Source organism: Periplaneta americana, chromosome 13 (assembly GCF_040183065.1).
Source record: "Periplaneta americana isolate PAMFEO1 chromosome 13, P.americana_PAMFEO1_priV1, whole genome shotgun sequence".
NCBI lineage: Eukaryota > Metazoa > Arthropoda > Insecta > Blattodea > Blattidae > Periplaneta > Periplaneta americana.
In genome coordinates, this window is record NC_091129.1 from 138,200,512 (window position 1) to 138,216,811 (window position 16,300).

At 35.2% G+C, this 16,300-nt stretch overlaps 2 protein-coding genes across 2 annotated transcripts in view; one reads left to right on the plus strand and one right to left on the minus strand.

Annotated features, from left to right (window-relative positions):
- Nucleotides 1-8,773: 8,773 nt before the first annotated feature.
- Nucleotides 8,774-11,889, minus strand: LOC138712488 (protein LZIC-like). Its single transcript, XM_069844364.1, has 5 exons — nt 11,748-11,889; nt 11,530-11,665; nt 11,011-11,166; nt 10,435-10,567; nt 8,774-9,146 (listed from the first exon to the last, which is right to left on the minus strand). Exons 1-5 carry the CDS (start codon nt 11,846-11,848, stop codon nt 9,085-9,087), a joined length of 588 nt encoding a protein of 195 aa, XP_069700465.1. The 5' UTR covers nt 11,849-11,889; the 3' UTR covers nt 8,774-9,084.
- Nucleotides 11,890-12,506: 617 nt separating this feature from the next.
- LOC138712484 (eukaryotic translation initiation factor 4 gamma 3-like) overlaps nt 12,507-16,300 on the plus strand; it is a 291,440-nt gene continuing 287,646 nt past the window's right edge. The window contains exons 1-2 of the mRNA XM_069844352.1: nt 12,507-12,646; nt 12,784-12,925. Of these exons, the coding sequence (XP_069700453.1) occupies nt 12,861-12,925 (65 nt within the window). The 5' untranslated portion in view covers nt 12,507-12,646; nt 12,784-12,860. The remainder of the gene's footprint in view (nt 12,647-12,783; nt 12,926-16,300) is intronic.

Sequence of the window (16,300 nt, forward strand, 5' to 3'; positions counted from 1 at the left end):
TGCAGCTATAGACGATTTTCGTGGTAAATCGGGAATTAACTGTGGATTTTGATGCAGAGAGTTCCAGTTTTTCCCTTGGGATTGAGTTATCAAATTTTGTTTGTTGAAGTCTAAGTATGTAGATTTAATAAATCTCTTCACAGAGTAATATGTAGATTTAGTAACAGGTCTGTAAGTAGCAGTGCTGCCCTTCTTTGCTAAAGCATCCGCATTCTTGTTTCCCAGGATTCCACAATGGGATGGTATCCATTGGAATACAATTCTTTTATTGAGTGATATTAATTGAGAGAGCATTTTGGTTATTTCTGCTGTTTGAGATGAAGGTGTGTGTTTAGAGACGATTGATAGAATAGCTGCTTTGGAGTCTGACAATATAACTGCATTTTTAAATTTATTGAGGTGGCATAGAAGATTCCTGAGACATTCACTTATTGCAATGATTTCACCATCAAAACTTATTGTTCCATATCCAAGAGATCTATAAAGTAAGAAGAGACAGCACGTAACACCTGCACCGGCACCTTGTTCTCTGGAGATCAAGGATCCGTCGGTGTATAAATGAAGCCAGTTTTGTGGAGGGTACCTAATATTAATTGTCTCTAAAGACAATTGTTTCAGTATTTCAGTGTTTACTTCTGATTTCAGTATTTCGTCTGTTAAATTTAGATTATATTCTATATTTAATAGAGTTAAAGGGTTTGGTTTAATTTGTAAGTTTTCTTTTAAATTCGGGATATTGATTTTCTGTTTTAATTCTTGAACAATGGATATGAAACTTTTTTGAGTTTTCAATCTACAGAGAGGACTGTATGAATGCCAATTAGTACACATTATGCAATCCAGCAATTGAAGTTCCATCTGCATTGTCGTCATTAACCCTGAAGTCAAAGTTTCTAGAGTAATCTGCGTGAATGATATAGTGCATGGGACTTTAACAAAAAAGGATACAAATCTTGAATTTTAATACAAGGCTGTGATACACATCCAAGCATCATGTAATAACACGTGAAATTAGGATTAGATCCTCTTCAGTGGCTTGTTGAACTTTCTCTCTGAACTGTGCGTCCAAAGGAGCATCGACAGAATGTACTGGGTTGATGTGGTCTTTTGTCATCATCCAGTCATCTGGCCTTAGGGACATTTCATGGATAGGATGTGGATATTAGAATACTCTCGAAGGTGTCATAACGTGCCCCCTAAACAAGGTACATGTTGCAATACTCTTGTAAGCTATATGCATTCATACATGCATAGTACTGAAATGAGAGTGTATGCTGGTAATTTCTCGCTTTTATACCATTGTACAGGACTTGCAAGTTGCTTACAATGCATAGGGTGTAAACATTTCAGATTCTTAAAGTGTTGAGCTTGGTTTTGATAGCTCCTTTGTAAATCTGAAATTGTTACAATTATGGGTGAAAACTACATAACAGCAGTGGCGTAGCGTCAATGTAAGCTAAAAAGCTAAGCTTCCCCAATTAATAATAATTTCATAATAAACCTGCAGTTTATGAACAAAATTATTTATTAATTTTAATAGAATTTATATTTATGCGTTAAATATTGTGATGCGGGAGCTCAAGATGATTTGTGATGCAGCAGTAAACAAGAAGCTTGCACACACCAGCTTCCAAGCAGACTGGTTTCTTTCACTCGTTCTTCTGTGCAACCCACCCCGCAGATTTTCCATCCTTTTCTAACTAAACTATCCTGGTCGCAAGGCTCGCAAGAAGCTAGCTTTTACATTGAAAATAATGTAGTTTCCGAGTTATCCCTTTCGTAAGTTGTGTTCAGTTGAAGTGTTAGTGTGCATTGTGGCTGATATAATAAATAATGAGTGAAATAACAGTTCCTGACACCAATTTACTTGAATTTTTAGGACAATTCTATTATCAAGACTGACTTACGAACAAAAGTGCAATTTAAAAAACAAATGACCATGTCTATTTGTTAGAGATATGAAATCATATTTTACTACGTACCATTTGAGGTCAAACCTTACTGGTGTTACTTACGAGGTTCCAACCAATCTTCGGACTGCTGACTTGACATTGACTACTATTTATTTTAAGACTATATTTTTGTAATACGTTTTCTCATATGTACAAGAAAAACTTGAGTTAGCTTCCCCTGCTCAAAATTTCATGCTACGCCACTGCATAACAGATAGAAAGAGATGTAATCAATTGAAAATGGAGCTAGAATGTAAACACTTGCACTGCAGATAGTTTAAACATTGAAATCTTCAAGTGCCTCATTTGACCGAGATGACAAAGTGGAGATACAGTTTTGGTTCCTTTCTTAATGACGTTCATTTTGAAGCGAACTTTCACATCTTGCTCGGTTGATTCCAGCCACTCTGTGTACTGACAGATAAAAGGAGCAGAAATACAGTACAGTAAATTTTATGTTTTATAATTAAGTACCATGGCGTAGAATTTAATGTATTTTATCCAAAATAAGTACATTGGATGTGGTGGCCACTTTATTAGGGACTTACCTAGTAAGATCATGTAGAGTTTCAAGTTTCAAAACAATTGCACTTCATAAACTCATGAATTTGATACTCTTAGATTTCTCTTATCTTCACAACAACTATCACATTACAAAGTTTCTAATAAAATGGCCTATGTTAATGCTATCTGTCGTTAAAAAATATCATATTAATACTTACCATGATACTATATTAATTTTCAGAGAAAAATTAATTTTGGAGTTACCATACGTTGTGCCACAAGGAGGATATAGTATAATCTACAGTTCCTGATTCCCTGAGTCGAATGTGTGAGAGAATGGATTTGTGCTTATATTAAGAATTAAAGATTGTATTGCAGTGTGCCCATTAACAATGGTAGACATAATTCTATTTAGTTCCTACGGGAATGGAATTCATGCAATGATTGTTAACAATGCCACATCTGAGTAACTAATGACAGAAACTTCAATTAGGTATTGTTTCATTGTGCAATACAAAATTAAGTAAATAGTTTGAAACAAGCCATATAAAATATTGATGTTATGTACATATCCGTAAAACTTACTGTAGACAGAGTTCACTTAACATGTTAGTTGCAAAAATTCAATTTCGTGATTTTTTTGAGAGAAGTGAAAGTTCTCAGCATCCCTGACACAAAGAAAGTAATTTGTCTCTGGAATATTAGCTGTAAGTCTGTATGTTTTATATTGTATTGTAATGTATGCATGTATAAAGAGGAGAGACTGACTTTTTCCTGTAGAAGAAATTGCAAATGTGCTTTTTTCGAATCCACATTTATTTCACGTTACAAACAATTTAAAAGTCAGGTAATATCACTCTGGATTTGTAAGAGGATTATTGAATACAGTTGATAACATCTTTTTATGCGCAGACAAATGATAATAGTTCGAAATTTTCTCGGGCTTCCAGGAGCTGGGTACCCTCAGATATCATTTAACCCTGAAGATGAGGAAGATGAACATCCTCGAAACGTCGGTGGATCACCAACTTATGACCTGGCTGGAAGCCTGAGAAAATTTCGAATTATCACGTCGCCAGGAAAGCTTCAGTAGTTATTTCAAATGATAATAGTATACTATTTTACAACTCCCCCCCCCCCCCCCCATCTCTTCAGAATGCTTGTAAAAGGCAAGTTTGCCTATTTCTGGTTACTTGTACTTAGAATCTCATTATGGACTACTTATACTTTTATATATTTCTGTGAATTTTAAATACCTATTTTCGTAAATAGCAAACAATATTAGTGATTACAATAAAATGTTTACCTTCTTTCGGTCGACTTTGAAGTTTGAAATTGGTATCTTTGTAAGAGGAGTACTTATTCTAAAGATCTTTAAGATACTGCTTTTGCTGGATGAATGTCCATAAGAGAAAAGACAAAAAATTAATGTCAGAATTCATGGAAGAGACAGCAACACTGTTGACTCAATCTTGCGAAACAGTTGATCATAATAATTCTTACATCTTTTGAGGAATGCGAAACAGTGCTCGGTAGAACAGTTGGTTACAGCAGCTGACAAGATCGTAATGCAATTTCTAAATTAGGAAAGAGCTCTTGAATGTGCCTTTCATGCAACATTCTATCCAGTGCACTTAGGGAGGATATTGTTATTTCGTTGCTCTTAATACAGTGTATACTTTGAAATGAATAATCTCATCTAAAAATATTCCTCTAAGTCGTTTTTGTAATGCTCTTGCAGTATTCTAGTTTATTTTAAGAGTTCATTGTTGTCTCAGCCTGGCAAATTACTTAGAAATTCAAATATCTTATAAATCTCTTCCAATGATTCTTTCCTTTTCTCCAGTTCAGGGATCAGCTTGTTTATAATCACCAGAAATGTATTCATCCGACGGCCGTTTCGTCCATTTTCAACTTTTTCATTTTGTGGCTGTTTTGTATGCCTTTGTTACTCTTTCTGATGTTAGTCTTTTCATGTGTCATACATAGAACAACTCTCTGAAATATATTCAAGTAACGAATTGTACACTCTTAGACAAAAAAAATGACCGGACTCTTGAAGTGTAAATATGTGAAGCGTAAATCAGGCTGTGCACCTGATACACAAGACTAAAATCAGAGTAGTAAGGACGAAACCAGCGAGATGCAAGAACATACTCTTATATCGGCATACAACGGTTTGAACTGTGTGTGTGTCATAGCTCCGTGGTAAAACTCTGACTTCACACGCAAAAAACCCGGGTTCGTATCTGCCTTCGTATAAGTAGCCTATATATGTTTCGTTTTATTTTTTCTCTAGCTAGAAACAAAATGATACATTTATTAATGTGCACAGGAGTTTGGATTAGTTGAAAAATTAAACAAAAACATTCAGTAATATCGGAGACTTTTTCCTAATTACCCTTGAATTAAAATAGATGCTCAGTTCTTGGATCTTCTCCCTTCTCCATAAGGAGTATTGATCAGTTACTATAATTTGTTGTAGTAGTAGTAGTATCTGTAATAATAATAATAATAATAATAATAATAATAATAATGCAACAACCAGAATAATAATAATAATATTCATATTATTACAAACACAATAATAATAATAATCATCATCATCATCATAATATTAATAATATTGCAAAAACGGGATGAATAATGTTAAAGACAAAACCAATGTGTTCCAGATATTGGTTACACTCGTAAATAGTGCCGTTACAGATCTGCTTTGTAATAGCTCCATGGTAACAGTCTAGCTTCTTGTGTAGGCGATTCAAGGTCGTGTACCCTGTAGGATGGAGGCAGTTATAGGTGCGGAGGGATTACATACCCGGTATTGAATTTTTTGTCTATTTTGATTTTTGTTTATTGGTCTCTGAGATGTATTTCTTTATTTTGTTTAATACAAAGAAAAGGATGATGTTTGTTTATTCCTATCCGAGAAGGATTTCTTTTACTTAAGGTTTATTTTTGATTGCTATTATGTATCTAACTTGCCCTTTGTAAATATTAACTCTGTTAAATATTTCACAATACTGGATATTATCAGTATACAAGAAGTAAAAAATGAGAATGAAAAAACAAAGTATAGACTGAGATTCGAACTGGAAACCTTTCAGATACAAGACCACAATGCTACCGACTACGCTATGCGAGAGAGACGATGACTCTTTAAGAAACATGTTATATAATCATCATATAGTGTGGCAGTGGAGTGTTGGAAACATTTACGACAGAAGAAATTCGTCCGCGTGTGTATCATGCTCTGATGAATGCACCCGAAGTCTTCCGAATCGGACATAGAATCTGGAGCCCGGTCATTTTTTTTTGTCTAAGAGTGTACAAGTTTATTACAGTCCCAGCATTGATATCAACACTTTACAACAATTTATTTGTAGCATTGAATCTCTTCAAGATTGCTGACCAAAATGTTGTCATTACCACTATTTCCAGACATTTTAGACTGCACAACAACCCAGTCGCCTCACATATTTTTTTCCCTACCAAGTATGGCCCGAAGACTTGCATTGCAGCCTGAGGCTTGTTATGCCAACCTCATTATGGGGATGATTGTTGAAATCCTTAGGACTGCATACAATCGTTTGGTACCATCTATCGATTTAGCTACAGCACCCAGATCTTACAGAGTTCAAATGGTAAACAACAACCCTCCATCCACCTAGGAATTCTGTAGCCTCCTTATATCGATGCCATTTGTTCGCAAATCACGTTACTACATCCTGCTGCATCTTAGATTGACATGAAGATTGAATTACTATGTTTCACCATGGTGGATTCAGCTACACAGCACCCATGTTCGAAGTCTGCCCTGGACTTATGCAGCTCCCTCACACAGGTTATTTACATGCAAATCACGGTACTATATCTGCTGCATCTCCAGTGAACCTTAAACTAATGAAAGATGATAGATGAAGTTGAAACTTATGAATATGAAATGAGTCCAATTCGTTGCACTGTAGGGCAAGCTGAGAGTATACCATGCACTGCAGCGAATCAAAATGTAATGGGCGATTGCTTTGAAGGCAGGGTAAGAGCAGTGTGCATCATAATAGTGTGAAGAATAACATATATAACAAGCAGTGTACTAAATTAAGGTATGGGGAAATGGAAAAGCTTAATTAATATTCTTTCTTTGTAATAGTTTAACACATTAGTGTATGGCATTCAGAAAATCATACACATGTGTGACCTCACAGATTCAAATCACGTTCATTTGTTCATAATGTAAGACTGAAGAAATAGTAAACAGACAAATGGAAGGATACATGATTAACGAAAACACAGGCATATAGTACTGTATAATAAAGTAGGCCAATAATGATATGTTAGGGTTGTGGTTGTTTATATACAGTTCCTTTAAGTGCATGCCATGTCACTGTTTCTGACGCGAACTTTTTAGTGTGTATGTTTATTGCGTAGTTGTGGCTGCAAGCGGAAAATAAGGCATCTTATTTTAAGTGAATTTATGCAAAATTAATTACAGGTACTTAAATGTACAAGTTATCAATTACGTTAGATAATTTTTGGAATTATAATTTTTTTTTTGTGTCCAATACAGATAATTAAAGTTTATGTTTTTGAGCTGTCTTCTGCCTTTTGGTTGATATCGACTTCGCTTTCAGCGATTTACATACAGTCGAGCCTATCATTTTTCCAACATATCTCTGTAGAAGAACATGATTTTAGTTATACAGTGATATTTAATAAATTCGTTCATGAAATGTCATATGTTAGAGATTATATAAATTTCATAGATTAATTTTATTTTCATTTATAGATCTCAGTAGTATGCCATTTTGATTAAACCAGAAAGAAAATTTGTATTAGGTATTGAAATATTTTGTGGATGTTAATTTGTTACATTCATGTAGCATTTTATTTTTTTAATTTGTAAAATGTATATTTCCAGGACTTCTGCATCTTTTTGTTGTGGATGCAGGTATGTAGAACTTAAGAGGGTATAACTCTGGAGCAGTAAGACAGCATAGAAGATTGTCGTTGACTGAAAGGTACCATGTTGGCAACCTATTGGAGAGGCTCTGGAAATTCGTGGAAAGCTTAAGTTCTTATAGTGCATCTCTGTTATTAGCATCAATAGGCCTACTTCCTGAATAAGCTACCCACTGATTTATAGCGAATAGTAAGGCAGTGTATTTAAAAGTACTGTATTATGATAGGAACTGCAAATGTGATTACTAACATCAATATTATTAAAACGAGAAGCAAACATTCCAGATTGTTGATGGACACTCTGTAAGGACTAGCAATGCCAGTATACAGTATATTTTATTTTTATATCTTAATTGTGTCAACTTGCAATTTTTATTGTTGATGTGCCATGCTCCTGGACTTTCTTCGTTCCCTACCTTTTTTAAACACATTTTGAACATTATGTATTCACTTATTTGAAACTGTTGCCGGAGTAAATATTAGGTTTGTTCCAACAAGCATTTCAGAACACATACGAACTAATACCGAACTTGTTTTTTCACATGTGCCAGTTACGTACAGTCTCAGAACTATAGTCGCGACGCTGTTATTCCCGGTGTGACTCCGCCTCTTTGCTTACGTCTTAGAAAGTGAAGGCTCTATAAAGTCTAGGTAGGTAGTATCGTTCGCCATTTTTGTTCTTTCGTTGCCGAGCTACCGGACGAGGGATCTATTTGCCTCACCGTTAAACATTATCTTGTCATAGCTCCTATGATCTTAAATCAAACGCACTGTAATTCAGCAAATAACGTCCTCGTGTGCTTTCTGCGAACGCCAACAAAAAAGCCAAAATGGCGGGCGATTATATTAAGTATTTATCGAGCCTTCTTTATCTTCATCAGCGAATCACAAGACCCACACGTTTAAATGTAGCCGACCTGTAATGTGATTGGCTGCCGGAAATAAGAGCGACGGGACTATAGTTTGGGGTTTTATGTTGTTGGAACATTTCTTGAACTGTTCATTCACAGCCTTCGGAGTTTCTTCTCGTATTAAAATTATATTCATTTTCCGAACTTAATTCGTCATAAACTATATCGCTATCACCTTCCAAATCACTCATGATGGACTATTTTTTTATTTTAACCTGCCTAGTCTCGAAGCATTAACTTCAAACTAAACCATCTGCGCATGCGTCAGCAATTCAGTGATGGCATTGTCATTTGGAGTATGGCACAGTCAAAGGAATATATTGTAATATAAGTTAATTAAAAACAGTTAATGTTAATATAACGTACTGCTTTGACAGTCATGTTCCTTTAATTTATGTTTGTAATTTCAAGGAAGAAAGAAAAAGGTTATACATTATAAACAGTGAGGACAGGCGTAAACAGACATTTATAATAGATAATAATATGTAATAAAATGCATACACTACATAAAATAGCTTTAGTTTTTACAAACATATCCAACTGTTTTTATTTCCAAATAGATAAAAAGGAAAAAAATGGCAATAGTACAAAAACATCCACCAATATAAAATATATTTCAATGACATCCATTGCAAAATGTTGGTGGATTGACCCTGCGTATTTGAATATCCAATAGTGCTAAGTTTCTCTGTAGGTCGTAGACATCACTGACACAGTCCATATCTTAGTAGTTGTGTATTCCACATGCACTGCTTTATTCAGATACGATTAACAGCTCTAACTTCAGACCCAGCCATTGCCAATGCCTTTTCTCCAGCTTCTGTAACAAAAGATTCATAAGCATAAGAATTTTCATTTCTATACACATATAAGTTGTATTCTCACTTTGAGAGAGGAACAGCGGTTAAGTGTGTTTGGGAGAATGGAGAGAGAAAAAGACCTTTGGGGAGACCGAGATGTATAGTCCGACCATTGGATCTGTGCCCCCATAAGATATGCGAACTGAACCTTAATTCCTTTTCAACCTCGGCAATTCATTTCTCTCCCTGTATTCCTATTTCTCTCTTTTCTATCCCTCTCTCTTTCTCTCCCCCACTACTCACAATTTTGAGCCTTCTTGCGGGACAGTTTATTTGCACTTGCAGTCCAGTGTTGTCAACTCAACATGAATACTGTAGCACGGAGTGGTGAAAGAAATATTATTAAGCAAGTAATAGCATTTTGCATAAGTCAATCAGCGTCATTAGACGTTCTTGAATTAAATTATGAATAAGTAATAATTAACCTTACATTATTATAAGCAATATTTAAGAGACATGACACTGTTTGACGGAAGTTTGGCAACATCCCTACTCGGCAAGGTTCGTGGCCTGCTGTTTGACGTAGTGGGAGAGAGACGGGTGGAATGGGGTGAGTAGAGGTGTTAACTTTTCCAAGAATGACGACAGCACTGAAGGGGCATAGATTCGATGGTCCGACAATAGATGGGAGGATAACATAAAAATGGATTTGAGGGAGGTGGGATATGATGGTAGGGACTGGATTAATCTTGCTCAGGATATGGATTGATGGTGGGCTTATGTGAGGGCGGCAATGAACCTCCGAGTTCCTTAAAAGCCATTTGTAAGGAAGTATGCACATATAAGACGTGAAGCTTGTAGAGAAGTGTGGCAAGATATTGCCCCCACTCATTTCAGGATGAGCCTGCTTCAGTGGAACTGTGCTGCCGGACGATAGTACACATTCGTGGTCAGCATATCAAGCACAACAGATGGTGATATGACATTTCTTATACTTTTTACAGGTTAGATGTGTTTACTTTTATCTGCCTCAACTCTCCGTATTCATTACTATGTACAACAGAGGAAGATTTCCAGGTCATTCTGTGGAAAGTATTGGGTGCTGGAAAGTAAAACCACATGCTTACTACTCCATACAAGGTCTATTTGTGGTATGCAATTGTTGGAGAAAGAAATAATGCCTCCTTTCGTCTAGATCTTCTGTAAAATTACCTATAATTTTATAATGGTCTCTGAATTATCTGCCATAGCAGATACCGGTATGTTCACTTTAAATATAAAGCAAGTAAAATTCGTATTAGGGCCTACCTGACATTTCACTGACACGGACAAACTGCTTTCCTGTGTCACAAAGACTAGAAGATATCTGTTGCTCCAGAAACTGAAGTTCAGCTGGTGATAAGCGCTCCTCCAGTTGTCTCAGTGCATTCAGTATTTCAGTCTGTAATCATCAATCAATGCACGCATTACTGCCAAGACAGTTGCAATTATAATGGCTATGAAGACGTTCTTCGTTAATATATTCTATGAATTATTACTTAAATCTTTAGAAGTTAGGTACTTCACAATATTAACATAGTCTAGTATAAACAGTCACGAAGCTCGAGTTTTGAGGGTGCTAGGAACAATAGACTGTGCCAGTACTATTTCGCATTGTCTGTAATGGAGCGATAGTAGCGATCCTAGTGGTGAGCAACTATTTATGGATGCATATTTAATACGTATTGAGCTTCGTGACTGTATATACTAAACTGATATTAATATCTCACAGTACCAGGAATGTGCAACTTTCTTCATTGTACGCAATTTACAAAATAGTAAACAACATAAAGCCTGCTAATTAATCAAAATATTTTCAGGATACAGACTGAAAATATTACTCACTTTTTCTCTCGTGCTTTCTTGGGTTGAAAGTTTCCCAAGTCTCTCATCTCTTTCTATTTCAGCTAATCGCTCCCTTAAGAGGTGTGGTTCACGACGTGCAAACATGCGAATTACTGCTGGTGTGTGAAAAGCTGCACTGATAGCTGCTTGTGTTGCCTGGGTTATGTTAAGAATTCACAATATGTCAGTAATATAATATTTAATCTTCAACTGGGTGAGGTTGCCAAAGACAAAGAATGTTAAATAGTAACATTTAAGGTGCGACATTTAAATGCCTCACAAGAAAATGGTTTATATAAATTGAAATTTACATGATAGGCCTAATTATTAAATATCTTGCTATTCTAAGACGTTTGAATGCTTTGTTCAGCATCCATAACTTATAGGTAATCTGTGGGCCTGCTTGAAACATTTAGTAAAAATGGGTTTTCCGTGCAAAATTGAATAGTTCTAAGGAAAATGTAAAACATATTTACCTAATATTCAGTGACATACAACGTTTAATGCATTATCACTTACCAGCTGCATAGAACCTAGATGATCAACTAATGTCATATCCCCCGATATCATCTTGGAAAGAGATTCATTGAATTCTCGCAGTTGTTCCATTGTTTCATTTTTGGTTTCTTCGTATTCTGCTGGTTCAAGATCATTTCTGCGCAAAGGCAGAATATCATTTATACTGCTAGTAAAGTGACAGTTCAAAACTTCTCATTTACATCTCATTAACTTCCTACCTGCATTCCTCTAAATCTGCCAGCTGTTGAACCAATCTTTCCAACTGTCCTTCCAAATTTTGTTTCAATTTTTCTGTCTCTGCTTGTCCCCGCGATGTCATTTTTGACTCTGGATTTAAAGGTTAGATTTGTTGTGCAGATTGCAGTTTTCAAGTGACGTTTTCTAACCCAACTTACCAAACAATTTGGGAAATTTGATTGTGGAATTTGTAATATGCAAGGTTACTCAATATTCAACGGGTAACATACCATAATAAATATTATCTATTCTTGTTTTCTGTTTCAATAATATAACCTGAAGTGCAAAACCATCATACCAACATTCAATGTAAACATTCCAATTAGTTCTAATACGGTTTCATAGATGCCGCAAGTTATTCTATTTTGCTGGTTATAATTGATTTCAAATTTATTACAAATTAGCCAAGGCTTATTGAACTAATCGTTGTAACTAAATATTTTTATTTTATTATATTAATTATACTGTATGAATAAATATTGCACAATACACTTGCTTAATGAAAATACTTGACGAAACAATGTTTTGGCGCGCTCTTCACGAACGTAGCTGGCCCTTGGATTAATTTCCGAAAGATGCCGTTGAAGTTGCTCCTTCAAATGCTGTTGGGGCAAACTTACAGAGAAGAGGACTGTTTGTTGGCTACAAATTGTTTTATCCATATTAGTGAAAGGTGGTAGTGTATATGTTAGTGGTCTTAATGTAATTAAATAATAGAACTTGCAGAAGACGGTGTTTAGTGATCACAGAATTAGTATAAATACTCTCCATTGAAATATCCAGACGAGCCGCCATTTTCCGACCTTTAGCCGCTCGACTCGACGGTAACCGAATGTATTACGGAAATGTACGAAGCCATCTCCTTGAAGAACCAGAAAAGGTGCTGGACGTTTGTTGAAATATAAAATATCCTAAATCATCCGCCAATTACAAATTATATTATGCATAAACATAATTTTTGAATGATACAACAGGCTTTCAAGTTTGTGTTCACACATGTGTATCTTTCGTTCACAGGAGATTATTCGAAGCATTCTTACCGAAACGAAAAGTCCTTCTATGAGGACTTCAAACGTATTTCAGCACACGTTGCCATGAGCTTGCAAAAGGGAAAACATCAAAGTGGACAGACACAAGGATTTTCTCGTTACGCTAATACGTATCCTTTAATGTGTTAGTTACATTACTTGATTTGATTGTGGTAAGTTAACGAGAAGTTTGGAAGTAGCATTTCAGTTTTCAACCTGGATTCAACGATTGGAGTTCCAACCGGTAAGCATAGGCCTGCCTACCTTTCACACGTTACGCAAATTTTGCCACATAAACAGCCATAGATTATGCAATGCATTCTTGATCTGTAGTATTGCTTATGTTGTTTGAACAAATATGCATATTGAAGTGTCCTTAGTATTTGTGTACCACAGACTAGTACTTTGACAAACTGCCAGATTATCCAATTAATGTCACGCATATATAATTCAGATTGATGTGGGTGTGCCCGGGAAAACTTGTTACGGTTTTGAAGACACATAGATATTATTTTTTTTTAGAACACGTTGTTTCATAGTTAAAACATTAATTTTGTAATGACATTTCATTCGTTTGTTTCTGGTATCTGACAGTGAACGAATGTTATTCTGATTTTCATGTTTGACATGTTTGTTTATATTGTGGTTTTTGTGATTTGAATGAGGCGAATCTTGAGTTTTAGAATAGTGTGGTAATTTTTCTGATTTGTGTATTTATTTAGGATTTGCCATATTTATGAGTATTGGAGATAATTGAGATATTAATTTGGTGTTGCAATTATTTTTTTTTTTATGAAGGCTCCGTTATTTGACAATTTGTAGCGTACCGGTATTGCAAATAACCGATGTCGGAACAGCAATGTTCATAGTGAATTTCTAGAATAATTTTCATATCATAACCCCTTTTTATTTTCCTTCGAATAAATTTTTTTACATAGCCTATGATACTGCGGCCTGCAGTCATTGGGTTTATACTGGAAAAAGTTAAATTACGCCTTATCGTTTGTTTTTAGACTAGGCCTACTGTAAGATAGGCCTACTACTGTCATTGTCAGTAAGTTAAAGTTGTGGAATAGCCTATATGCTTTCATTGTTCTTCATACTATGCAAATAACAAATTGTTACACGTGCCTTATCAATTTTTTTTACCTCACACATACAGGCCTGGGAAGTAGAAATTGCGGTACGTAGTACATTGTTTGGCATATTTGGATTTCACTGTAAGTTTTATTTCCGATCACATTAAATTTCAACAGTACGAAAATAGTAGGTCTGAACTAGGTCATAGGGTAGATAGTATGATGAAATAGAGCTGACTCATGGAACCTTATGGATTGTTCAGTGTATCATTGTTTATACGGTAAATAATGGAATGGTCGAAGGCTACAAGTTCATTTATACAGTGCAGGGATAGCGATGGTCATATTGAATTTTAATGAGATTGTAACTACCTATATAAATATGTGTCATCATACATTTATGATAGTCTGAAACATAAATACTGGTGTAGGATATTCGTGTTTGTACCATTAAACTATTAAGCGAAATGTTATTGTTCAGTTCGTGTTTGAGACTGACCCCGTCCATATGAAGTACCGGTACGTTAAATTAAATTAAATGAAATAGAATATTTGTGAGAAAATCGAATAATCAATTAATCATTGGAATGGAGAATATTTACCATGCTGTTGACTGCTCTTATGGAGGTTAAAAATAACAGCGATCTAAATTGTCTGTTAATCGAGAATGTTTGTATTTAACAGCCGAATATCCATAATTTGGGCTCACGAATGATAATTTTGTTGAATAAGATCCATAAGCTTAAATGTGAGAATGCTCATGTTTTAGAATTTAATCTTACAGAATTTCGATAGGCTGGCATTAGCTACTCTACTTTGATACTGGTCTCGTTCATGGTTGGTCGTGAACTCTAATTCATAGCCTAATAACACTGCCTCATAATAGCGCTTATAAATAAACTTGTTCATTGTTGAGGCGAAATGGCTGCTATAGAATACAGAAAAGCTTGATTTTCATGTGAACCAGTCGGTTATTAATGTGCAACTGCATTACCGAACATATTTCGGTGCAGATCCACCCAGAGGGCCTACAATCCGTAAATGGTACATTGATTTTAAGGCAAGATTCTTCGCAAGTGATTTCATCCGTACTGACTACAGTTGCTGTAAACTCTAAAAGCAAAGGACAAAGTACTATGAAGAAATTTCTGCATAGTATGCAGACTTTAATTGAAAACGATGATTAATTTACTCATTCCGTGGTGTTTTCTGACGAAGACACTTTTCATCTTTCTGGTGAGGTGAACAGACATAACCTCAAACTCTGAAGGTCAGAAAATCCGCGTACCTACGTGAAACTTGACTATAGGCTTGATGTGTGCCAGGTTATCAAGGGGGGACACGTTGAACATCTTTACGATAAGGAACTAAACTTTCCCTTTCCATTAGTAATATTCTCATGCATCTGAGATTCATAGAACGTAAATTACATGTGTTCGAAACCGGAAAGGTCTTTTGTAGGAGTCTTATATAGGTGGTTCTTGAATAGACAAGATTGACATTGTATTTTTTAATGACATGTAACGAGGTATCATAAACAGTAAACACTTGATCCTTATTGTGTTATGTTATTATGCTACATACGCTTTGTAATTCAGTAATATATTTGGCTTATTTTTGCTTTCGGTGTTCTTCACCGTATCTAAGGAAGCAAATTAACTTAAAGTTATTTTTGCTCTAAAGTTATCAGCACCATAGTACTAGGAAGTATAGGTCTTCATGCCGCTAATTAGGCTATGTCGAGGAAAGTTCACAGTATTATTTTGATCCACGGTAAAATACTAATTTTTAGGCATACTTTATTTGCATTGTATATTTTATCCAACGAAAGTACCTACTCTTCATTTATTCATAGGTTTATAGTACCATTTTTGGGCCAGGGAAAATACTTTTCTTTAGTGCAAAAGGACATAAGGATCACCTTGGACTGTACATGGTGAGGATAAACGAATTTTTACGAAAACTAAACCGTGAAAAGACTTTTGTCATTTATAGAATATAGTTAAGACTGTTGACTGATGTCATATTTATATTAGAAAATGCAGTTTCATCTTAGATGTTTATTTCGAATCAGTAAGGAGAAAGGAACTCTTAGGGTTATGCCGGTGTTCTCAAAATAACCTAAATTTTGTACATCATTATAGGAATTAGTATGAAGATATGATTGATAAATAATAGGCCTATATCGTGGTGGTGAAATAAGCACTGATTTGATCTTTTCCATACAGATTTTTGTGCCGTTTTCACTTATGTGGATTATGGTAATATAGTGCATTTGATTAGGCGAGATTAATAATTAGATGCTGATAATTTACATATTTGAGAATTTCCTCAAAATAGGCCTACTGCAGTTTCAGGTTTACAATATTGTTCTGCTGCATTAGCTATGGAAGTCAAATGACAAATTATTAGTGTTCATTGTGTGAG